Source organism: Petaurus breviceps, unplaced genomic scaffold, assembly GCF_028583685.1.
Source record: "Petaurus breviceps papuanus isolate PSGF00001 unplaced genomic scaffold, PetGlider_PUasm1.0 90804, whole genome shotgun sequence".
In the NCBI taxonomy this organism is placed as follows: domain Eukaryota; kingdom Metazoa; phylum Chordata; class Mammalia; order Diprotodontia; family Petauridae; genus Petaurus; species Petaurus breviceps.
The window spans coordinates 5616392-5643109 of NW_027187348.1; the positions used below are offsets into that span (position 1 = coordinate 5616392).

The window sequence follows — 26718 nt, forward strand, 5'->3', positions numbered from 1 at the left end:
GAGAGAGAGAGAGAGAGAGAGAGAGAGAGAGAAGATATGTGTCTGATATAGTAGGACCTGCACTTTGGAAAAATCCTTTTGATGGCTAAATGGAGGATAGATTGGAGTGGAGAGAGGCTTCAGGCACATGCTGAGCTATCTTCAGGCTTTTGCAAAAGTCCAGCCATGAGGTGATAATGACCTGACCCTGGGTGGTGGCTGTGTCTGTGGAGAGAAAGGGTTGTACTTGAGAGATATTAAAAAGGTGAAATTGACAGCCTTGGAAATTGATTGGTTTTAAGGAGTGTGGAAGAAGAGAGATAGTAAGGAGTTAAGGATTACGTCTAGGTTTTGAGCCTGAGTGACTAGGAGACTGGTGTTGTCTTCTATGGAAATCTATGGAAGTTAGGAGGAGAGGAGGGTTTAGGAAGAAAGATTATGAGTTCTGTTCTGGGATGTGGTAAATTCAAGATGTCTGAAAGTCATTTGGAGTTGTGAGACTGAAGGTAAACAGAGAGTGGGGCAGGATAGATGTGCTTGAGAATCAGTCAGTATAGAGATAGTGACTAAATCTATGGGAGCTGATAAGATCATCAAAAGAAGTAATATATATAGAGAAGAGAAAAGCAAGGTCTACCATCCAGGTATTGATATTTCTAATTTGTTTCAGTGTGAAAGTATTGGAGTGTAAGCTCTCTAGGCTTATTAGCAAAAGTATTTTCAGACCTGTTCAGCAGCAAACAGGGGTGCCAGGGGGGATGATAGGGAGTATATTCTGTTCTCACAGGATTTTGTTTTTTCCTACTAGGTCTCTGTGTTTTTAGAGTTTTTCATTCCACATAGCTTGAAAATGATGATTATCTGGTATAGCTACATCTGTTAAAAATGTTGGTCATCATTGTTATGTCTGGGTGATTGTGGGCAACCCTTGGGTCTGAGAGCATGGTCTGCTTCTAGTGAGGCCATCTGCCTGGAATTTCATTCTCCTATCCTACTCAACAGTCAGCCAGGCCAACACTTTATTTAAAAATTCTGTTGAATTCCCAAGTTTATTTTGAGGTGTGTATTTGTAGTACAGGAATTTTTTTCCTGTTAGTTTATGCAAAATAGTGAATTTCTGATAGGTGCTAAATTTCTGCAGGATTATGTTGCATCGGTTTTTTTTTTTTTACTATTTTGTTGCATATTATTATTAATGTTATTATCATTGTTATTATTTTCACCATCTTATTCTTTTTTATCTTGTTCAATGAGTTCAGATATAAATAGTCCTGTGACAAGTCGCTATCTGGCCAGTATTCTTTTAAATATAACTTTCTGTGGACCATCTTGCAGAAGTAAACCAAATAATTGCTTTTTATTAGCTAAGGCTGCAAGGTGGCCCAGTGGATTGAGGGCTGGATTTAGTATCTGAGTAAAATCTGCCCCCAGACACTTTCTGGCTTTGTAATCTTAGTCAAATCACTTAAAGTCTGGAGTCATTTAACTTCCTGCCTGCCTCAGTTTTCTTATTTGTAAAATGGGGATAAAAAATAACACCTACCTCCAAGGAGGACAAAATGAAATAAATTATGCAAAGTGCCTTGTGAGCTTTAACGAGCTACATAAATGCTTGTGGTTGTTTTTGTTTTTTTGCTTTTTGGATGGGGGAAGGTGGGGCAATTGGGGTTAAGTAACTTGTCCAAGGTCACACAGCTAGTTTTTGTGTTAAGTGTCTGAGGTCGGATTTGAACTCAGGTCCTCCTTACTTCAGGGCCAGTGCTCTATTCACTGTGCCACTTAACTGCCCCATGTGGTGGTTGTTAATGTTCTCATCATCATTATCATTACTGAAGTAATACAAAAAAGAAATGAAGAGCACCTGAATTAGGTCCTATGTATCTCATCTTATAAATGGATAGAATAAGACATTTAGATGTCTGTCTGGCAGCAATGTGGGTGGATGAGAATGAGGACCACCTGCATGACCTTGGGCAAGTTGCTTAAAGAAATTGAGGTAAGAGAGATTATTTGGAAAACGAGGAAATTGGACTAGATGATTTCTCATACCTCCCAGTGTGAGCCTTTATTATCGGGTGTACTCATAGGGCTAAGTGCATTTAGAGAAAGAGGAAAAAGGCAAAGGGGATGTGTAGTGTCATTGCTGTAGGAGTTTTATTTCCAAGTACGGTAGGAACATGAAAGCTGCCAGCTCTTTTCTGATCAATTCAGGAAGTCTTCTCAAAGGAGGGGAGTTTCAGGAACTTTTAAATAAAGTGTTGGCTTGACTGAGTGTTGAGTAGGATGGGAGGAGAGTGAAATTCCAGGCAGATGGCCTCACTAATGATGAGTTTGAGGCAGTGATTAGAATAAAAGATTCTGGGCTTAGGGTCAAGATTCTAGTCTTACCACTGTTACTAGGCTTGTGACTCTGGGCAAATATTAAAGTGCTAGATAAGTGTTGCATATAATATGATATGATATGATTAATATAATATCATTAATATAATAAGAGAGGGGTTTTAACATAGAAGATAGAAAGGGGGCTTCTGAATCAGGAAGCTCTTAAGTTTGAGTCCTGTCTGTGATACTAACTCATGATGACAAGTCATCTAACCTCACAATATCCTAGGCAACTCCATAAAACTATAAATTGCAGTAAAGTTGTTAATATGTGTTGAGAAAGGAAGTTCTTCAATGAGAATCTCCTAAACCAATGAAATCACAGGCGCAGAAAAAAATACTTTAATAGTTATTTACTAAATGCCTTCTATGTGCATGTGCTCCTATGTGCTAGGGATTGGTAGTGCAGAAATAAAACCATGGTCTACTCTCTACCCTTAATGACCTTAGTCTAATAGAGGTAGGGCATGTATACATAAATATGGTATAGGGTAGAGTGTGATGGGCCAAAGGAGAGCCAGGCAAAATGTTAAGGCAATTTGAGGAGGGGGATATCAGCTTCATAGAGCAAGTTTGATCTGAGTTGACCTTTGAGAGAAGGGAAGGACTTCGTGGCAGAGCGTTGGGCTTATAGCCAAAGAATCCATTTTTCAATCTTAGCTCTTCTGATTACTACTTTGGGCAAGTCATTTAACTTCTTTGGGTCTCAAGTTTCCTATCTTCCACAAGAAGGAATAGGACTACAGCAGGGATGGGGAACCTGTGGCCTTGGGGCCACATGGGGCCTTCTAGGGCCTTGGGTGTGGCCTTTTGACTGAGTCCAAGTTTTACCGAACAGATCCTTTTATTAAGAGGATTTGCTCTGTGAAGTTTGGATTCAGTCAAAGGGACACTCTTGAGGACCTAGAAGGCCAAACGTGGCCTTGAGGCTGTAAGTTGCCCATCCCTGGTATAGAGGGTTTCTGAGGGTTCTTCTAGCATTAAATATATGATCCTTTGAACCTAAATTTAGATGGAAATTGAGGGGTTTGGAAGGAATCTCTTACAAGCATGGAGTTTGGCATGAGTGAGAGGACAATGAGTAGTAATCTAGTTTGGCTGGAACATAGAGTATATGAAGGGAAGTTGTAAAAATTAAGGCTCTACAGGCAGGTTGGAGCCAAATTATAGAGTCTTTGAATGCCAGGCAATAGGGAGCTTTTTGAGTAGAATCTCAGCCCTGTAGTTAGCAGTAAAACATCTTGCTATCCTCTGCCCTCCGGTATCTTATCCCTCTCCCTACTGCTGTTCATGGCCTAAGTGCTCTAGCTTGCCCCCACCATCTCCCTTCTCTTCTGCTCCTTTCCTACTGAATGCCACTCACTGGAGGAACTCACATAGCCATCCTGTCTGGGTCCACTATCATTTCATTGTTTGCTTTCACATCTGGACTCTTGCTGCATGGCAGTTCTTTTTTTGTCCTGGTTGACCATCATGATCCCTACTGTGAATGTTCCAAATCCCCACTTCCTAACACGTCCTCAAATCTTGTACTTGTTAGCTGATGAGATAACTTTCTACTTTTTTGAGAAAATCAAGGCTACCTCACCTTCCTTACTCCATTTCTCAGAGCCCTTCTTTACCATCATCTGTCCTTTCCTCCTTTGCACCAGTCTCTGAAAGACATGGCCTTTCTTCTTGCTAAGGTTAATGCTTCTACTTCTGCCCTCTCTCCCATTAACTCCCATCTCCATGGAGAGCTTACTTCATTAATAATTGTCAGAATATTGTCAGACTTTGCTGGATCCTTGTATATCTTCTACCCTCTTAAGGAGATGTGACACCCCGTCCCAAAGGTGATCTCTATGCTGTATCCCACTTTCTATATCCTCTATCTCACTTGGTGATCTCATCAACTTCCACTGGTGCAGATGGTTGAATGAATATAGATGATGCCCCCCTGATTTATCTCCTGAGCACCAGTCCTGCATTGTCAACAGCCTTTTAAACATCTCTGTCTGGATGTTCTATTGGTTTCTCATACTTAACATGTAGGAAATGGGACTTAATCTTTCTTCCTAAAACTGGCCCTCCTCTAGCTTTTCTCTGTTTCATAAGGGTATCATCGTCCACTCAGTCACCCAGCTTTATGACATCAGAATTGTCCTTGACTTTAGCGTCTCTCTCAGCTGTCATTGTCAAACAGTTGCCATATCTTGATTCAGCCTTCCCAATGTCTCTTAATTTCTAACCCCCTTTCCTCCACCCAAATAGCTTCTATCCTAGTTCAGATTTATCCTCTCTTTCCTTGTCTACTGCATTAGACTTATGATTTCCCCTTCCTGATTCCAGCGACTTCCCTTTCCAATTCCTTATCCATGTCACTTGCCAAAAGAATCTTACTAAGGAATATGTTTGGCCATGTCATTTATCTGCTTGAAAACTTTCAATGACATCCTATTTTTGGCATAAAATGTTAGCTAGGGGCCAGCTGGTGCAGTGGATAGAGTTCCAGGCCTGGAGTCAGGAAGACTCATCTTCCTGAGTTCAAATCTGGCCTCAGACACTTAGCAATTGTGTGACCCTAGGTAAGTCATATAATCCTATTTGCCTCAGTTTCCTCCTCATCTGTAAAATGAAGCTGAAGAAGGAAATGGCAAAACACTCCCAGATATTTTTGCCAAGCGAAACCCCAAATGGGATTGTGAAGAATAGGACACAACTTAACAAGACTACAACAAATAAAATGCAAATTCCTCAACCTGGCATTTAGAGCCCTCCAGTCTTGCTCCTTCCTCCTTTTCTGGCTTTATTTAATATGATTCCACTCCAAGAACTCTTTGTTCCTTCCAGACTGGACTACTCACAGTCTTCCTGCCATCTCTGGAATGCACTCTCTTATCTCTTGCTTTCTTCTAGTTTCTTCTTAGGTACCACCTCCTCTATGAAGCCTTCCCAGATTTTATAAGTTGTTAGTGCTTTCTTTTTCCCTAAATTACCTTCTGTTTACTTTTCTATGCTATATTCCTTCCCAACCCCCCATTAGTAAGCTCCTGGAAGAGTATATTGTTTTTGTCTTTGTACCTCCAGTGCTTAGGATGTCAAGTGTTTGACAAATGTTTGTTGAATAGGATTATGGAGTAATGCAGTCATGGTGATACATTAGGAAGCTTACTCAGCCATTGATTGAAAATGGATTGGCGAGGGAAAAGATTAGAGGCAAAAAGATGAGTAAGGATTTATGCCATACGTAGCTCGTTGCTAAAAAGCTCCTTGCATGTTACCTCCACTATACTTCTGTGAGCTTCTTGAGGGCAGGGGTTGTTTTGTGTTATCTTTGTATTTCTGGTGCTTAGCACAATGCCTGGCATGTAGGGGGTGCTTGGTAAATATTTATTGACTGACCGAAGAGATGTAAGTAAGCCTGAACTAGGGAGAGTAGTTGCTGTGTAAGGAGACTAGAGGATCCGGACTTGAGAGATATTTTGGAGGTAGAAGTAGAAGAAGTTTCTGACTCTTGGGGCATGTGGGATCAGGGAAAGAGAAGAATAAAAGATGACCCTCAAGTTATGAATCTGGGAAACTGGTGGAATAGTAGAATAAGTTAGTTACTCAGGATCCTAGGACCTAGAAGTGCAAATATAAAGTATTTAGAGTTATGAAGGGTTTTGGAGACACTTTCATTTTGTAGATGAGGAAACTGAGACTATGAGAGTTCCCCAGGTCTCCCTATGTATAGACGTGTGTGTGTTTACACACACACACATACACACAATGTAAACATATACACAATTTGTACACAATGTACACATATATACTTAGATAGTATACATATGTGTGTGTACTTTAATTTAATATTTTATTTTCCCCAATTACATGTAAAAACAATTTTCAACATTCATTTTTATTTTTTAAATTTACTTATTTTTAGTTTTCAACATTTACTTTTATAAGATTTTGAGTTCTAAATTGCCCTCCCTCCACTCCCACCTCCCCAAGACAGCATCAATCTGATATAGGCTATATGTGTATCAACATTAATTTTAAAAATTGAGTTCCAAATTCTCTCTCTTCCTCTCCACTCCCCTCACTGAGAAGGTAAACAATTTGATATAGGTTATATATGTGTAATCATGCAAAACATTTTCATATTAGTCATGTTGTAAAAGAAAACAGACCAAAATAAAAACCCAAGAAAAATAAAGCAAAAAAAAAAAAGTATGGGGGCAGCTAGGTGGCACAGTGAATAGAGCACTGGCCCTGAAGTCAGGAGTATCTGTGTTCAAATCCGACCTCAGACACTTAACACAAAAAAACTAGCTGTGTAACCTTGGGCAAGTCACTTAATCCAATTGCCCTACCTTCTCCCCTCTAAAAAAAAGCAAAAAAAAAAGTATGCTCTAATCTGTATTCCTCACGTAGATATTAAGGAGCAGAAACAGGCTTCAAGATCATTGAGCAAGTTTATCATAAGTTGAGGGTAGAGTGTTCATGTGAGGCTGTAGAAGATTTTGATGTGTGTAAGGTAATTAGGTCATAGATGATTGGGTTTTACTTTTTGGTTATTCCCTTGTCCCATCAACCAAGTGCCCAGCTCTGTAGCTCTAGCCACAGTGCCCGTCCCCATGTATCCTGTTCTCCTATAGTTCTGACAGGAAAACAGACATGTCCTTTTTCTAGGATGAATACAGACACCCATCTGTGGGAGCCATGCCCCTGCCTGCGTTCCATCTGGCCACTGGGCATATGTATCTTGCTTCATGCCAACAGTATTTTGTATAGGAATTGTGGGTATGAGGGTGCTAAGTAGAGTCTGCCTTTGACTTTGCTTTGTCTGTTACTTGCTCGGGGAGGATTCCTGGTATAACAGGTTGTGAAGGGAAGAAAGAAGAAAGTGAGGTAGTTTCACTGTCAGTACACCCCCCAGGGTTATAGAATCAGAAGCTATCATTCTTAGGGCCAAACAGATAACTGAAACAGTATGCTGAACCACTGACACCTTTGGCTTCCTCTCTCTCTCTCTCTCTCTCTCTCTCTCTCTCTCTCCCTCTCTCTCTCCCTCCCTCCCTCCCTATGGACAGTTGCCTTCCTGTTAGGCCAATTTTGCTGGGATGATTGGGCCAGAGGGCACATATAGTATGCATGTGTGCATGAGTGTTCATGGTGGTTGGGGGTGGGGTGCTCTGTGCGGCTCTAAGCTGGGAGCTGACACAGATGAACAGACCAGAAGGCAAGACCAATGCTGGGAGCCTAGGCTGTCACCCCAGATCCTGTGACTAATAGTGGATGAGGGTGGAGGAGGGAACAGGGAGGGAGGAGGAAGAGGGAGGCAGCTCAAGGAAGTCTGTAGGAGCACCTGATCAGGCTCAGCCTTGAACATCCGCTACTGTGACCATCCCCGCACACAGACTCTGTTGATGAGGAGATGAATCTGGAACAGGATTCTGGCTCGAAGGCCTGTGGTTGAGCTGCAGTCTTTAGAGGCAGATCCCTTCTTTTGCTTTGTGACCTCCAAAGTACTCCTTAAATATAACATGCTCAGCTCCTGATACCTCCCCTGCCTGAGCCTTGAGCTTTGATTTCCCAGTGTGTGACTGCAGCACTGGCCTGCCCCAGATTTGCAGGCTGCTTGGGGCAGAGAGCTCCTCCATATTACTGCAGCTTGCCTGTCTGCAAGGGAGGGGTGGAGGGAGAACAGAATAAAGAGCATCCTTAGAACGTAGGCTTAAAGAATTTTAGGGAAAAAATAAAAGAAGTTGAGCTTAAATGATATTTCATACCTGCTTCTCAGCATTGTAGCTCTTAGACACCTAACTCCTGAACTTAACGAAAAGAGGCTCCTAGTTTCTAGGGCAAGAATCTCCCCTTCTCTCTCCTCCCCTCCCCTCCCTGATCCTCCCCTTCTCTCTTTCCCTTTCTTCCCCTCCCCTCCTCCTCTTCTTTCCATTGTCTTTCCCACCCTCTACCTCTCCTCTTCTCTTTCCCTTCCCTCCCTCTCCCTTTCATTTCTCCTCTCCTCCAACCTCCCTTCCTCTTTCCTCCTCCTCTTCTCCCACGCCCTCACAGCCACTCATTGACTGATTCCACTTTTGGTCAGCATGGAAGCTTTGGCCTATGTCCTTTTCTGACCTGGGCCAGTTTGCCATTTCTAAAGCAACCTGGTATCCTCCCTTCTTTCAGGGGCTTAGCAGGCTGAGCCCTTTTATGGCTCAGAATTCCCCAGTTTAGGCAATCTACCTGACCCTTAGCCTTTCCAGGATTACAGGCATGGACCTACTTCAGGCAATGTGCATTTCACATTGCATTTCAGTCATTTCATTTGTACTGCACAAAGTTGATGATGGCTGGTGGTTCTGACTCAGTCTTTGTTTCCAACCTTTAACCCTACTCCACAAAGGTTTGGAAAAGAATTTTAATAGCATCAAGCTTGCAATAGCACAGACCACTTTTCTGTTGAGCTGATCTTTGCAAATTTAGCAAACCCCTGATGATCCCCCTAATATTGGGGTGAAAGGGAAAGCCTCCATTTAAAAAATCAAGTTGTACATAGTTGATTTGAAGTTTCATGTGCAATCACCTTTTTTTTTTTTATTGTACTATGTTATGGAAATGCTTGTTTTATTCCATAAAATAAATTATTTAAAAAAAAAAAAAAGGAAATCCAATCATAGCCAATCCTTCACTGCCCCCACCTCATTAAATTTTTTTTTCATCAAAGCTATTCATAAAAAGCCCAAGGACCCTTTAAGGGTTTTGTTTTCTCTCTCAGGGTTTGCTAGAGAGCAGCATCAAAAAGCACTCAGTGACCAAAAGTCAGGCACAAAAGGTAAAAGAAAAGGCTTCATTGTTAGCCTCAGAATAATTGAAAGTTGACTTTGTTATAAAATTATTATTTTAATCTAGAGTTCCCATGCACTAAAAGTTGGAGATGGGAATATAACAGAAATGATCATTCTCCTCTACTTGGCAGCCTCCCCACCTTCTGAGTTCCCCAACTTGAGCCTCACTGAACAAGTTGGCTCCGTGACTAGCTGCAGCCATGTGTTCAGGGACCACTGCATGTTGCAAAACTTCCTCTAGACTCTGAACTCGTTCTTTAGGTTCTTCATTAAGGACATTGGTTTCATAAAGTAAGGACTGAGCTGAGTCTGAGGTAAGAAAATTGCTTTACATGACCCTGTGGCATGTTTTCTTTCTTCCTACCATTACTGACCTAGACTGTGACCTTGCTGTCTCCATTGACTAGAAAGCTTTCTCACTTCATCCCCACCTTCTGGCTTCCTTCAAGTCCTACCTAAAATCTCACCATCTACAGGAAGCCTTTTCTAGACCCTCTTAATTTCTGGTGCCTTTCCTCTGTTATTTCCTATTTATCTTCTATATACACACACACACACACATACATACATACATACATACACACACTCACACTTACATATATACATATGAAAGAAAGAGAGAGATGTTTGCACCCCTATTGGATTTGTTAAGGTCCTTGAAAACAGGGACTACCTTTTGCCTTCTTTAACATCCCCAGTGCTTAGCATAGTGTCTTTTACACAGTAAGTCTGATCATGTCACCTCCACCTCACACATAAACTGTAGTGGCTTCCTCTTGCCTCCAGGATCAAATACAAAATGCTCTGCTTGGCATTCAAAGGCATTCATAATCTTGCCCTCTCCTATCTTTCTAGTCTTCCTGTACTTTCCTTGCCCAATCTTACACATACAGTGATCCAGTTCTCCTGGCTCTTCCAGGAACAAGACACTCTGATCTCTCCTCTCTGCATACTGACCTCCCTGGCTTCCTTAAGTTCCGGCTAAAATCCAACCTTCTACAGGAGGCCTTTTCCAACCCCTCAATTCCAGGGCCTTCCCTCTGTTCATTATTTCCCATTTATCATTTATGTAGCTCTCTTTGTATATATGTTGGTTTGCATGTTGTCTCCCCCATCAGATGGTAAATTCCTTGAGGGCAGGGATTGTCTTTTGCCTCCTTTTGTATCCTGAGCTCTTACCACCTGGCTTGGCACATAGTAGCTACTTAATAATTATTTTTTTAATTGAATTGAATAGATGCTTGATAAATATAGACTAACTGACTGACCTTGCTCAAGTTACTTCCCCTCTCTAGGGTTTGGTTTCCTCATCTATAAAATGAGGGGGTTGAAGTAACATGAAAATTCTATAAAATTAGCTTCTGGCAACCTAACTGATCAGTAATAGAAGAGGCAGATTTTATTATTAACTTTTTGGGCCTGTTTCCTGATTTGTTTTAGGCCCTGGGCCTGAAGAATTATAGATGGAGCTGGAGAAGGATTGCTGCAGTCATCCAGCACTCTCCCCTCATTTTTAGATGAGAAAACTGAAGCCCATTTGCTTCTTTTTGTGATTCAGAAGAGGGAAAGCCAGAACTAGCCTTAACAATGTTGTTATAATTTAATATTGGGAAGGTGCAGTGCAAAGGATTTTCTTTGTTCCTTGTGGTTGGAATACTGGGGCAAAAAAAAAAACAAACCCCCAATGAAGGGACTTTTATGGTCAAATCCTTAGGTGAATCGTGTAGTTGGCTTTAGGTAAGACACAGTGGTGCAGGAGAAATATCTGAGTGCTAGATTTAGAGTCAGAGGAGCTAGGTCTGAATCCCACCCATTCTACTTACTATTTGAACTTGGGCAGGCAATTTGCCTTAGTTATCTCAGCCCTGAAACAAGGGAGTTAGGACCAGATGACCTTTGACCTCTGGTCTTTGATCCTAAGACTGCCTAGGTGGGTGGTAAAATGAGGATTTCTAAGCTAGTTATCTGTGAACTTATTTTTAAATATTTTGACAGTTCCGTTTCAATAAAAATTAGTTTCCTTTTTAATCCTATACATTTTGCTTTATGCATTTATGTTTTTAAATGTCCAGACATCCATGATACCTACCTTAAAAAGAACTTTGAATCAATGAGCTACTTATAAAAAAGTGAACTTCTTTATCCCCTACTATAGAATTCATGGTTTCCCGACCTTAAAACTAGACACTGTTTTACCTGACCAGGGCTGTGTTGGGAGTATGGTAAATGTGGACTTGTCTACAATCCAAGTGCACAGAACTGGGGGTATTCTAGTCTGTCCCTGCAATTAGAGGATTTGAAAACATAGATAGGGATTTGTTTTTCAGTCTCAAAATAATTTGAAGGTATCCCTTGGCTTAGACCAAAAACAGCAGCTAAGTAAGGGCTCCATCATACATCAAAGAATTCTGTGTACCAGCTCTGACTTGGGAACAGATTCCATAACCTCAGGAAGAACTGGCAGAATCAGTGCCTGCTTTGGTTGGGAGGTGGGTAGGGGTGGGCAGGATGAGGAACAGGGGGAGGGAGGTTGGGGAGGGCAAAGAGCCCTAGGAAGGGAGATGCTGATGATTCACTTAGGGTTGCAGAAGGCAATGAAATTTTCTTGAGATTGATGCTTATATTTGCATATGATACTTATGATCAAATAAGGTAATATATGAAAATCACTTTGCAAACATTAAAACATTATTATATGTGTTAACATCAATGAAGATATGTATATAATGTGCATATATCAGTGAAGCTTTCTGGTAAGTTCAAGGTAAAGGCTTATAATTATATAATAATGATAATAGCATTCATATAGCATTTTAAGGTTGATAATGAATTTTACAAATATCTCATTTTATCTTCACAACCTGGGAAGTAGGTGGGGGGTTATCAGTTTCATTTCAAAGATTAAGAAAATGAGGCAGGCAGAGGTTAAATGATGTTCTAAGGGTCACACAGCTAGTAAGTATCTGAGGACTGGTTTGAATTTCAGGTCTTGACCCCAAGTTAAGTGTTTCATCCACCTGGCTGTATTTTGATGAAGGTTGTCCTTATTGGAGGAATTACTATTCTCTCTTCCTTCTTACCTCCGACCCAGGCTCCCTTCTTGAGAAACATGTGTAGGACTGTGGAGAGAGATATGGCCAAGGAAGAGGGATTAGGGCACAAAGTAGTAATCTTCCTAAAAGTGATTTGGTTCTGCATGGAAGGTTTTGGGTACAAAGGGGGGAGAGGTCTTCTTCCTTATCCCTAAAAAGAATTGTGCTTTTAAATTCCCCATTGCTTTGTGGGGTGCATGGTCTAAATCAGGGATGGGTCTAAGTCACATGTGGCCCTCTAGGCCCTCAAGTGAGGTCCTTTGACTGAATCCAAAATTCACAGAACAAATCCCTTTAATAAAATAATTTTTTTGTACAACTTTTACTCAGTCAAAAGGCTAAACCCAAGGACCTGAAGGCCACAGGTTCCCCACCCCTGGTCTAAATGGTCTTTTTTCAATGTATTTTAGTTAGGCTTTCTCACAAATCTCCCCTAAAGGCTTTGCCTTTAGCCAACTAAATTCTCCTAGTCCATAGGATCTTGGATGGTTGGGCTGATACATTGTTGCTACACTGCTTCCCAGGGCTGGCTCCATTTTTCCTAGCCAAGAAGAAATCTATGTGTTCCCTGCACTAGGAAGTGCTTGGGATTACACTGTTGGGAGTTTGCCCCACCCTAGCTGGGGTGAGGATGATGAGGATTCTATTTAAGGTGGTCTCCTGCAGACTGCCTTGGATAGGTACCTAGAGACTCTACAAAAGGCCTTTCAGGTCAAACTCAGCCTCCTTCCTCATCCCCATTTGATTTTGGGAGTTGTGCCAACAATCCTGGATCTCAGCCACCAGCCAGTTGTTAACCCTTTGGGAGATGCAGATTAGAGGAAGCTGATCTTCAAACCCTTCTGCCTCCCTCTTTTTCTTCCTCCCCTGCTTCCCTCACCCCTTCCCCTGCACTCTGTCCCATCCAGGGACAAAACATGCTCTGTGTCTTTAAATGGGCGGAAGTAGCTGGCATTGCTTTGCTTGGGTACTGCATTGATTAGGAGATTATATGGAGCAGTGGGAGCTGCTGCCTGGGGGAAGAGAGATGGTTGTTCAGCTAGGTTTTCATTCTCTTTTCTGACTCCCCTTTGCCTCTGTCCTGGAGACTGCTACTGAGCAGCTGTGGGGTGGGTAGGTGACCGGCCGGCGACTCGACCATTGACAGCAACTCCGGGAGCTTGTTTTGCAGCCCTGCCAGTGGTGCCCATCCTCAGCAGAAGCTGGCGGCGGTGGCAGCAGTGGCAGCACCACCAGCAGCAGCGAAAGCAGAGAGCCCCAGCTTAGGGCTGGGTTTGCAGAAACTGTCCTATGTTTCTGAGCCTAGATTCCAGCCGGTAAAGGACAAGGAAGGGGGAAGAAGAAGCTTCTCTGTCTCTTTCCCTCTTGGCACAAGTCAAATTACATGAGATTCTGTTCTTTTGGGATTCCGTCATCTTTTCCAATATGTCCTGGGACCTCCGGAGCTGTAAGGGGGATGATAAGGACATGGTCAGTGGATTATCGAGACTGTACTAATGAAAGGATTCAAGCTATCCTGGTAAGCTGAGAAGGGAATACAGGCCCCCGTCCCCTTTTCCTTCCTCTCCCCACCTCACATCCTCCCCAACATCCCTGCATCCTCTGGAGGCATAGTTCAGACAGGCCCCATCCCACCTAAGAGAGAAGGGGGGTGAGGTGGAGGTGGGGCTATGGACTCTACAAAGTTGGCTCCCCTCCCCCTCCCCCCATCCCAGCCCCTGCAACACTGCAGTGCTTGTTAGCAGCATCTTCCATGCAGGGTACCAGGGTGGGGTGGGGGCTGTCAGACTGTAGCCCTGCTTGTCTTTTTCTTTGGGGGGGGGTACAAAAAGTGTAAAGAATGTCATTCTCTGGGGCCAGTGTCCTTTGCATCAGGACACTAGTGCGGCTGTACTCACTATTCTTGATCCTGTTGGGCAACCTGGATGTTTTACCAGCCCCTGAGGATGTTGGCCTGGGGCTAGCCCATGAGGGAGTTTCTGCCTTTCCTACTTAGAATGAACCTCCCACGTGTGCTCCTCCACCCCCCACCCCCACCCCCAACCCTACCATCTCCAAGGACTTCTATTTAGGTGGAGAAGTGACAGAAGGAGTCAATTAGGGTCTATCTTTTGAGATGTCAGACTTCACACCCTGCTGAGAGGAGTCCTATCTGCCTGATTCTTGGGCCTCCAGTAGCACCACACCCCAAACTCCTGCCCACCCCCACAGCAGGTCTGCCCAGGAGGTTTTAAATGATATCTCTTGTCCAGAATGGGGGTCTGTAGCTCTACTCTGATAGTTATTTCCTTACCAAGAACTCATCAGAAGCTTGGATCATTTACTTTCTATTTTTAAAAGCAAAATCCTGCCTTAATCTACCTTCTCCTTCCACTCTTTCCACTCCCCAACCCCCAAAGGCCTGATCAGTGGGTGAGTTGGCTTTTTATCTGGTAGAGAAAGAGAACAGTTTTTCCCTGGAAAACTTTGTTGGTTGAGAAGAGGGCTCTGGCTCTCCCTGCAGGGCAACGTGTGTAGTTGCTTGGGGGCCTTCTCAGGAGACCGGCCCCTTGTACGTGAGGACTAGGACAGTGTCTTCTTTATGGAGGGGTGAGGGGTGCAAGTAGTTACAGAAACACTCCCTACAGGGATGTGTTCTGCCCTTCCTATGGCCAGCAGTGTGCCCATAGGGCATTCCTAAATCACCTACCTGCTTTGAGAACTGGAGATAGCTCCTGAACCATGTAACTCACTCGGTACGAACTTTGGATCTTCAGACTCCCCAATATTGCCCAGGATGAGCCATTAGGGCCTTTATTATACATTTCTCTTTCTCTGGACAGGAGGACATTTTGGTTAGTTTAGGAAAAGAGTTGTCTGCATTGAGAATGGGGTGGAGGTGAGTGAAGCTTAGTCCCGAAGCTATTAACCCTTAGGAAGCCTCTTTCCTCACTGCTTCTGCCATTGACACTGATCATCAGGCCCCTCTTCTCATTTTGATCCTGAGTGGGGTATGAGTGTATTGGAGAGGAAGCTGCTGTTAATAATTGCTGTCCTTGCTAGGTCTAGTCTTCACAGGACTGGAGGTCCCTTCACTTCCCAGTATTAGCTCCCTCTGTACATCATCTTTTTTTCTTTTTCTGTAAGATCTTCATTCTTAGGTGGGCCATACTGGGCCCAATAAGAGGCCTCCCAGGAAAACTCAGATGCCTCAGGGAGAATAGGGACATGGAACAACTTAACCGAAATCATTCAGCATCCATCCTGGATCACTTGGGACTGAGGGAATACTGGGTTGTTTCAGAATGAGACATCATATTAAATCTGAGTGCTGGTCTCAGCCTGAATTAGTTCCTTAGGGAGTGCTTTGGGTCTTCCCTGAATTCTTCTTGCTGAATTCTGATGGGAGGAAGCAGGGTTAACCCAGGATCTCTAGCTGAGGCAAATTTTAGCTGAACAGAGCTTTGTAGAGTTTTAGAAATTTTAGCTTATGTTTCTACCTCTGAATGCTTAAGGACTTTTCTTCCTATGGATGGATGATTGTGTAAATACAGTAATGGTTTGGTATCTCATTGTATTGTGACATGCATCCTGACAGAGACCTTGGACAAGTCATTTCCTGTCTTTGGGTCACATTTTCCTCTTCTGTAAAATAATGGAGTTGGACTAGGTCATATCTTAAGTTCATCTTATGCTATGAAGGCCCCTTGATGTTTTTCTAATATGTTGGCCTCATTCTTCCATTTCCTTCCATGATGTCACTTGACTGGGCTCTAAGAACTCACACCTTTACCTTACCATGCCTTATCTCCATCTCTTCCTTCTCCCTTCTCCCCCCCTGCCACTCCCCCCCCCCTTCCAACACACTGTAGACAAACTCATTAGCTGAATTGTGCTGATGAATGGAACTTTCTGGCTACTAGAGAGGATGGAATTAATTAAATGAAGTGGGATCCCAGAACTGAAATAGATGTCTTCCTGAGTTCAGGTGTTAATGGGATCCTATGGATGACCTTCAGCCTCCTGCCTTGGTCTCTCCATTTGATTGAACTCTTTGGGGGGTGGCAGAGGAGAGAGCCTTGGGGAATAGATAGGACTTTGTTAGACAGATACTCTGGTACAATGCACAGAACTGCATTCAATTGGGGACTTAATAAATTCCTTTGAATAATGATAATGACATTAAGCTATGATAGACAACATGATTGGATTATGCGATTAAACTGGACTTTCCTCCTTTGACTGGGGCAGATATGTTAGAGATTTTTAAAAAAAGATAATTCAGTCTACTAAAAACAGTTGTCAGCTTTGAAGGGAGAGTGAGATGAGCTTAGAGGGGAAGGGTCAATTTGTAGGTAAATAAGGGTGGGGCCAAAGTAAGTGTGAAGGTTATAAAAGATTTTGGCTTTACCAAGTGCTTTTTAAAAACTATTTTTCTAGGCCTCTTAATACTTTTGATTTTGGTTTTTGCTTTTTCCTCTCTTCTTCCTTATCTCATATGATAATTTCTTCAAAGGACCCTCCAGTACTGAGGAAACTCTTATTTTGTGGAGCTATATCTTCTGTAGACCATATTGATTTTATTAGGATCTTGCTTATTGCAACTTTCATCTGTTCTTTTTGTCTTCCTCTAGAAAACGTGTTCTTAACCTGGGGTCTGTGGACTTTTAAAAGGTCCTTTGATAGGGTTCAGGTGAGTGTGTGTGGGAGAGTCTGTGAACTTGGATGGGGAAAAAAATACATCTTTATTTCAATATAATTGGTTTCCTTTGCAATCCTGTGTATTTTGTTTTATGCATTTTCTTCTAAGAGGGAGTCTATAAGTTTCACCAGACTGCCAAAGAGGTCTGTAACCCCCAAAAGGTGAAGTGCTCCTGATCTAGAGTCTGGATCTTAGTCTCAGGTCTGTGAAAATTGTTGTCTTTCCCAAGAGTCCAAGATACAAGGGGATAGGGCTATGCAGAATTTTCTGAAGGGCAGGTGTTCGGAATGAATGATCCAGAATTTTTTTTTTTTATGGACTCTTCTATCCTGGAATGTCAATGAGTATATGTGGTGGTGAGGTTTGGATTTGGATTTGTTTGCATTCTTATGTGTGTTTGGTAGGTGAGTGGGGATTTGTATTTCAGAGGACATGTTACTACTAAAATTTAGCTGGATAGTATGAGGGGAAATAAAGTGTGTAAAGGGAGATTCAGCTTCTTCAGTTATGTCAGGTAACAATGTTGCAGTTCATTTTTAATTCATCTATATATTTCGTAAAAATTGATGGTCAGCTGTATTTTATTGGGCTCAAAAGGTCAATTTCCAAGTACATTTTTCTTGTAATGTCTGAAGGAATGAAGGCTGATGAAGAGCTGTTTTCCTATTTCAGCTGTTCTCCAGTATATCCACAAAAGAAGAATGAGTTAAATGACTGCAGGAGTGTTTTTAGTTAGATGAAGGAAGAACTTCCTGAGTCTAAGGACAACCAATGGAAGTTTGAGAATTTCTATTCCTGAAGTCATTTAAGATCACTCCTGCCTCTAGAGAATAATTTTTGGTGATAAATTCTATTTGGAGGCAGGGGTCTAAATAACTCTGTGCTCTCTCTAGTACTTGGTTTGTCTGATAAAATATTTAAAAGACAATGAAACTCAGAGGGAATGAAGGTGTTGTATACCCTAGTAATTTTTGCATAAGATTGGGTTAAAAACCCAGAATTTTAATTCTAGCTACCCTGATCTGTGCCCTAGTTTGTCCATTTTAAAAATGGAATTAAATAAAAAGGGTCCCTGCAGAAATGCTGGACAGATTAGTCTCCAGGTTTCCTTATTAATGGTTAAAGGAAAGGCCATATTGTTGATGAAGCAGTCACTGATGATGATGATGATAATGTTTATTGACATGTCTTTCTAACCGGTTGGGATTACTCAGGAAATCTTTTTTTGAAAAAATAAAATTATGCTTATTTACAAACTTCATTCAGAAATGTACTGGGGTAACAGATTTAGGTTTTTCTTTGATCGTGTAAATGTAGGACACTAATATGCCCTACCTAACCTTCAACTATAAATGCAGATTCTCATTGCTAAGGGTCAGCCACAGAGAAATGGCTTCATTTTAGGACTTGTGAAATTTCTGAAGAGAAGACAACCTTTTGTGCCTCCTTCACCTTAAGGTTCTTCCTTCAGAAGGAGACTAGTATTTTGGAAGTGGCCATGTTAAATAAATCATTGTGTGGAACTCTGACTCTTTTTGATAGTGCAGTGGGGAAAAACTACATTTTAACTTTCCAATGATAATATGGAATCAGATTAGTAGAATTGTAACAGATCTTAGGGATCCGTCTGATCCAACTCCCACTGCAGATGAGGAAACTGAAGCCCTCTACCGGAAATTTCTCCAGTTCTTGATACAGCCAGGCCATCCAGATTTATAAAGTTTTACTCCAGGTTCTTCACACTAAATAAGAATGCTTTTTTTCAGTGGCACGAAAAGGAAGAATCATTTCTGATCTCCTTTTAGATTGATCATAAGGCTATGGGGGCTTTAGATGTCAGTATTTCATGGGAGTTAGAGGCTGTGACTCCCCATACCCACATCTACATATATAAAGAAGTCCTTCTGCCTTTCAAGAGAAGTCATTTTTGGTTGGACTTTCCATATGTAGACCAACTTTGCCTAAGATTTCTGTACTTGAATAGAAACCAGATTAAAATCCAGTAGGGTTCCAAAGAGCATAATTGTTATTGTCCTTCTAAGCCTTTTTTTTGTGTGTGTGCTTTTTGGCAGGGGGAAGGCTGGGCAGTTGGGGTTAAGTGACTTGCCCAAGGTTACTCAGCTAGTAAGTGTTAAGTTTCTGAGGCTGGATTTGAACTCAGGTCCTCCTGAGTGCTCTGTTCACTGCGCCACTGTCTCACCTGGGTGCCCTACTTTAAGACTTGCAAAATGCTTTATATACATTATAATATTTGACCCTCTCTGTAACCCTATGAGGTACTAAAGGTATTTGCAGTGGCTTCAAAACAAACTTCAATTTCAAGGACCTTTCATTAGCATCTCAGATATGCCCCTTATGACTTGTGTGACCTTGTGTAAATGACCTAATCTCCCTAGACCTCAGTTTCCTCATCTGTAAAATCAGGTATGGTATGAGGTCCCTTTCAGTTCTAGCTCTTTGATCTCTAGAATCAGGAAGATTAGTGAAGAGGTTTTTACAATAATATAAGACCAAGTCAAATAGGTAACATGTTAAATGATGAGGGTACAAAGAAAGGCAAAACCAGTCCCTACCCTCAGGTTTAATAAGGGGAGACAATATGTAAACAGCTATGTACAAATAAAATATAAATGGGATGAACTGGAGATAATCTAGGTAAATCTAACTGGGATTAGAAGGAAGAACTGTGAAGGAAGCCAGAAAACAGAGATGAAGAGGGGGAGAACATTCCAGACATGGGATAGCCAGTGAAAATGAAGAGGAACAGCAGAAAGGCCAGTGTCACTGGACTATAGAGGATGTGGAGGGGAGTAAAGTAAGAGAAGACTGGAAAGGTAGGAAGGGTCCAGGTTATGGAGGGCTGTAAAAGGAAGAGGATTTTATATTTAATATATAATACTTTTATATTATATATAAATATGTAATATATTTATATTTAATCCTAGAGGATAGGGAGCTACTAGAATTTGAGTGCTTTATAACTGAATGGAAGATGGACTGGAGGAGGAAGAGACATGAGGAATGAAGATGAAGCAGAAGAACATTGCAATTGTATACATAATTGTTTCCATGCATGAGGGAATAAAGGCCTATTCCGGGATGGTGGCAGTGTCAGAGGAGAGAAGGGACTGGATATGAAGGAGGTGGTGAGAGAAAGGTTGACCACCTAGGTTGTGAATCTGAGAGAGTGGGAAGATGGTGGTATCCTTGATAGTAATAGGAAAGTTAGGAAGGGGGGAGAGTTTGGGGAAAGATGAGTTCAGTTTTGAACATGATGAGTTTAGATATCTATGAGACATCCAGGTTAAGATGTCTAATACGGTTAGAGATACAAGACTAGAGGGCAAGAGAGAGGTTAGAAATATATAAAGATCGAAGACTCAAGATATGAAATACTGAAGTCTTATACTGATATGATCCATACTTATTGGTTGGCAATGCTATGGCAGATCTAAGAAGTCATGTGACGACTTTAAAGAACCTGTTGAGCAAAACTGACTTTTTCCAAAAGCATATTTTCTTTTAAAAAATTTTTTTGATAAGCTTTCCCTTTTTTCTAACATCAAGGTAACTTCCTATTGATATTTCCCAAAAGTAACAAATAAGTATAACTAAGTAAGAGATCAACCAAAGGTGTGTTCCAATCTATCTATCAACAAGCTTTGGAGATAGAAAAGCAAAAGTGAAACAATACAGATCTAAGTCCAATTAGGAAAAATAAATGAATATGTAATATGTAGCCATAATAAATGTTAATAAATAAATACATCCTAAAATAAAGGTGTGTGTATATTTTGGGGACCACATAGCTACTTGTCAGAAAGGACAGTCACAGTAATTTTTGTGTCTCTGAAATAAGTAGCATGTAGTAAGTATTCTGGGGCTACCTCTTCCAGTCTACCCTCACATTAGCAGCTTGGGTTCCCAGAGTGTGGCTGCTGCTCCCCTTAAAGTTTGAGGAGTAATCCTGAGGGCCAAGTGGTTTTACTGTCTCTCACAAATCCTCATCTAGGGTGTTTCCCTCAATATTTATTGTCAGTTATTATCTGCTTTATCTAAGTTAACCAGTTAGTATCAATTGCCTCTTACCAAGGGGATATCTACTGAGAAGTTTTAGCAAGGCTGAAAGTACAATCTCCCAAATGGTGATCACACTCTTCTCTACCACTTCCATCCCAGGGAATAGTGGATTCAAACTTAAAAAGCAGTTGCTATAAAACATTCCCTCACCAAGCTGGTTTCTTGGGCATAGTGTTGCCTATGGATTAGTTACGCTCTTGCTTACAAAACAAAGTGTCTTAGTTGTGATGGTTGTGGTCAGTTTAATGCTGGGCTGGTCAAGCAAGGTCATAACCTGGTCTGCCCTATCTCTGATACTCATTTCACCTAAGATCAGGAAAGAATAAACAGAAAGGGACAAGAGATGGAATGACACTGTGCCTTCACAGCCACATGGAGGCTAGGTGAGGAGCTGAGATAGCTTGTTTCTGTTTATGCTGAATAATTCTCTGTCTCTTTCTGTCTGTCTCTCTCACACTTTTGACTGAGTTGAGAGAGAGAGATCTTGTCACTTTCAGTTTAGCAACCAATTGAAAGGCTTTTTTAGCAACCCCATAGTAAGCCAACAGCAAGCATGCTCAGAATGGGGTAGGGAGAGGAAGGAAGGAAAGGCCCCTCCATCACACATTTCTGGAAACAGAAATGGAAAGAACCCTGTGTAGGGAGTTTTAAAGAAAACAGCCAGCCTCAGTAGACATTCTACAACTGCTGCATAACACGGATTCAGAAGGAACTCTAAGTTAATGCAGTTCCTTTGGCCTCCAGGACAAGGAAGGCTAGCACTAGAGAAAAAGCATGTCTCCTTTGCTGAGTGAGAGTCTCTTCCCATCTCAGACTTCAGAGGGGCAAAATCTAAGCAGCAGAGGGCAGGTAGGTGGCACAGTGAATAGAGCACAAGCCCTGGAGTCAGAAGGACTTGAGTTAAAATCTGACCTCAGACACTTAACACGTACTAGCTGTGTGACCTTGGGCAAGTCACTAAACCCCAATTGCCCAGCCCCCCCCCCCCCCCCAAGACAAAAAAAAAAATCTAAGCAGCAGTTCCATAGGGATTTGCATTCTTCAGATTTCTGGCCTTTACAGTTTAGGCTAGTCTAATCTGTTGCAGGCAGAGGATATTGTGTATACTCTACCCCCTGAGCCTTGATGGGCCAGTTCCACCATTACAAATAAAAAAAGAAGTTGAGGATATTTCAGAAGGGGCTTATGATCTGAGGAGGATACTGCTGTTATGGATAGACAAAAACAGAACATAGTAAAGAAGCATTATGTAGCATTCATTTCTGCATCACCTTATGCATCGTGCCCAGGTAAAGGATAAATACTTTGGTGATGGAGAGTCAGGGTCAGGGTATAATTGGGGTATGTTTGGGAAAATAGCTAAGAGGGAGCCCGTGTCCAGTTGGAGCTTGCTTTTTAGATGTGTCATACTTTCCTTTGATCACTCTGAAAAGGAGGTAGGATTTCAGGAGCTCTCTGAAAGATGGTAAAGAGAATTTTTTCCCCTGGGGTAATATAAACACTCAGCAATACTGTGTGTTCTTTTCACTAGCAGAGAATACAATCAAATCATCCCACCATTATGGGCACACTCGTCTGGGCTCACACAGCCAGCTAAAGCTACTGCTTCAGAATAAGGTCATAGTTTATTTTTGAGATCTATGCAAATGGCCCAGGCTGGAAAGGCCAGAATTCTGAAGAATGCAAATCTTTATGGAACTGCTGCTTGGATTTTGCTCCTCTGAAGCCTGAGATGAAAAAAGATTCCCACTCAGCAGAGGAGTCATGCTTGTTCTCTGGTGCTAGCCTTCTTTGTCCTGAAGGCCTGAGGAATTGCATAACTTGGAGGCCCTTTCTGAATCATGTTCTCTCTAGGCTGTTGTGGAGACTACTGTAGCTGGCTGTTTTGCTAATAACTACCTTAAGCAGGTGTCCTCCAATAGGTTGTAAACTCCTTGAGGGCAGGGGATATTTGATTTTGTGCTGTTCCCAGCACCTGACACTCATAGAAATTGTTCAGTAAATGTTTGTTTGATTAATGTACCTAACTAGAAATGGTACTATCCAGAGAACACAGGTATAAGTAGTTCTTGCTCTCCAGACTTTGCTGTTGATTGAGACTGAGAACATTTGGTCATTTACCTCTGTAATCTTTTTGTTCTTGATGACTATTATAACGGTTTCTTGTCTTCTCTAAGTAAATGTTTCTTTAATTAGCCTTTCCTCATAAATCTTGCTGTCTCCTGACACCTTCTCTAAACAGCAATGTATAGTGGGGAAGGCATGGGCAGCAGTCAGGGGTCTTTGGGCCTAACTTGGGTGAGTTCCCTTATTTTACGCATATGTATTACTGTGCACAGAGGACTGGATCAGGACTCAGGAAGACCTGAGTTCAGATCCAGCCTCAGACACATATTAGCTGTGTGACTTAATTTTTATCTGCCTCAGTTTCCTCACTTGTTAAATGGAGATAATAACAGCACCTTCAAGATTGTTAAAAAGAAAAAAATGAGATAGTATTTTTAAAATACTTTATATACCTTAAAGTGCTACATAAAATGCTAATTATCACAGACACGCAATAAAATAAAATAAATACTTATTAAGCTGCATTGTGATAATGTCTGTATACACAATAATATATACATATGCCATGTGATTTTACATAGGGGTTTATATATGTATATGCACATATATATACATGTGTGCATATGTGAATATATACATATGCATATACATACATATGACACACACATACATACATACATAAGATTGAACTTGTGAGAATTGGCAAAGTTCAGTGAGGAAAAAAGCACTGCTTTGGACATAGAAGACCTGAGTCCAAATCCTGCCTCTGTTCCTTTAATACCTAGTGACCATTTGTTTTCAATTGGACTTATCTGTAAACTGATGGGGTTGGATTCTAAAGTCCCTTAAGGCTTCAAATCTATGACTCTATTACTTCATTGCTATAAAGAATTCTGTATAACCTCTCTGTAATTTACAGTTGCTTGAGAGATGGATAAGCTAAGTGACTTGTCCAAGGTCTTCAAAGCTGGACTTGAGCCTATGCCTGCAGGCTCTGAGGCCAGCTTTCTAACCACTACAAGCTACCGCTGTTGGGTAACATCCTCCCATCACCTACAGAAATAGAGCTGGGTCCTGATTTCCAGTTAAGGTAGCAAAGCAAAAAAAATTACACTGAGTCAGTGGTCCAAACAGTCCCCTTTGTTCTATATCCTGCCTATTCCCTCCCCCCACCCCCCGCCCCGTAGTCATTTATCTGCTTCATGAGAACTCCTAGATCTGCTTTCTTCAGGAGAGTGGTAGGCAGCCCTTCTTTAGAATTCCACAGTCAGATGCTGGCAACTTCTTCCTTGCCCAAACCCAAGCCAATTTTTTTTGTATCCTTTATATAATTTATTTGCTGCAATGGTGCAAGCAACCACCCCTTCAGATGTTTTCCCCTTGTTTCTCTGATGTTTGGATGATTAACTTCAGGTGTCAAGTAATGCTACCTTTAGATAGTCAGTGGTAATCTGCCATTTCCCACATATTACCCCAGAGCGTCTATTGCTTTTTGTGTCTCTTGACTTTGGAATATTTGTTATTCCTTACCCCTTCAGGTTCCCTTAATGCAAGACTTCTATATGCTCTGCCTGCTTCCTTTTGACATCAGCAAACAAAATAAATCTGTATCCTTGTCTGCCTCCTTGGTGACAGGAGGCCAGCCCTGTGATTCAGCTATTGAACGCTTTTATGACAACCATTACATTTATAGTGATATAACAACCCAATGGCAATACCTCCTATTTACAAAATTGTATGCTCACGGCCATAAGTACTCAGCTCTAGGTGGTGGCCAGAGCATGGTTTGAGCTGTTTGAAGTGGGGGTGGTTAATGCAGTGGATAACAGAAATGGGGTCCCAGAAGACATCAGGGGGCTAGAGTGAGGAAATTTAGCAGGTATTAAAGGAAAATTCTGTACTTTGGATTTTTAAAAACAAATCGAAACAAGACCCAAGAGCTGGAAGGGCTATCTGATTCATTCCCTCATTTTACAGATGAGGAACCTGAGGCCACTGGAGGCCCAATAGCTTGCCTAAGATCATCCAGGTAGTAAGCACCAGAGGCAAAATAGGAACCTAGGGTTTCTGACTCCAGATCCAACACCTGTGTATACAGTATCAAACTGGCAGGACAGAAGTGTATATGGAAAAGCCCTTGAGTTTTAGTGTACTATCAGCTTGAGTGTGACCAAGTCACTTTACCTCCCTTACCTCAGTCTCCTCAATGAAAAAAAAAGAGGAGAGGGGAGGTTGAGCTATATGACCTCTGAGCCCTCTTCCTACTCCAAGTCTATGAAATTAAGAAGTGTTTATGACATAGCTAATGCTATCTTAGGCTGCATCAAATAAAAGAACAGGGAAGGTGATAGTTGCACTTTATTCTGTCCTGGTCAGACCATCCCTCCAGTTGTCTTTAGTTCTCAGCACTGTATTTCAGGACTCACAGGCCCTGGGGAAGACCACCTGAGGGGACTTGAAGCCAGGTTATATGAGGATCAGTTGAAATAACTGAGGAGGCTTATCCTGGAGGAGTAAAGACATGGTTGGGTAAGGGAAGATGGGGGGTGATCGATACCTTCAAATATTTAAAGGGTTGTTATGTGAAAGATTTATCTGGCTGGAGCACAGACAGAACAAGAGACAGTGGGTCTTAGAAGCTTTTTCTCAGTGTTTGCTAACAGCTGTCCCACAATGGAATGGGCTGTCTTCTGTAGTAGTGAGTTTCTCCTGCTTGGAAGGGCTTAGTCAGAGGTCGGGGTGATCATAACATATTCAAGGTCAACTCAGCAAATAATAAGATGCCGTTATTATGAAAAATTATTGTCAAATATTGTTTCATTCAATATTAGATGATCTATGAGGTCCTTTCCAATGTGAGAGTTTATGAGATACATAGCTCAGATGAGTCAGAACCTATCTGAGCTTTGGTTTTCTTATCTATGAAATGAGAAAGATTGGACTTGAAGGCCTCTAACATCCCTTCTGGGTCTAAATCTGTGATCCTTAGGATTCTATGTAATACTAGCTCCTTGAGATTAGGAAACATTTTATTCTTTCTATTTGTTTCTCTGGGGCTTAGCACAGTATCTGGCATGCAGTAATGCCCATAATAAATGCTTTTTGTCTTGATTGATCACCCCTCTGGGAAGGAGTGTAGTGGGGCATTGGCAATAGAGCTGGGGGGGGATGCATCTGAGAGAATTGACAGGGGTTGATGATTGACATGGGTAGTGACATGAGAAGGAAGAGTCAAAGATAACGCCAAGATTTTAAACACAGAAGGGGAGAATGGTTGTGCTGCCAGCATTTATTAAATGTTTACTATGTGCCAGGCATTGTGTTAAACACTAGAAGTATAAAAGCAAAAAGTTAGACGTTACTATCTCTGAAGAAGGTTTTGGGGAAACAAGAATAAGCTTGTTTTTAAATTCAGTGAGTTTGTTGTTTGTTTTGTTTTATTTGAGTGGTGGAAAGAGTTTGGAAACCTGGGATCTAATTCTAGTTCTGATTCTGCAACAAACTAGATTTGTTCAAAATAATTGCTTCCATTTATATAGCTCTTACTGTGTGCCAGGCACTGTGCTAAGCACATTTATGATAATCGTTTTACTTGATCCTCACAACAGCCCTGGAGGTA

At 41.6% G+C, this 26718-nt stretch overlaps 1 protein-coding gene across 7 annotated transcripts in view; it reads left to right on the forward strand.

The window, feature by feature from the left end:
* GRAMD1B (GRAM domain containing 1B) overlaps window positions 1-26718 on the forward strand; it is a 338159-nt gene that overhangs the window by 179186 nt on the left and 132255 nt on the right. Inside the window, exon 1 of one of the 7 annotated variants that reach the window (XM_069070086.1) lies at window positions 13169-13790. The exons of the other annotated variants lie outside the window; for them this stretch is intronic. Within the exon in view, the coding sequence (XP_068926187.1) occupies window positions 13768-13790 (23 nt within the window). The 5' untranslated portion in view covers window positions 13169-13767. Of the gene's footprint in view, window positions 1-13168; window positions 13791-26718 lie in introns of those variants that run through there. 7 annotated transcript variants of the gene reach the window in all.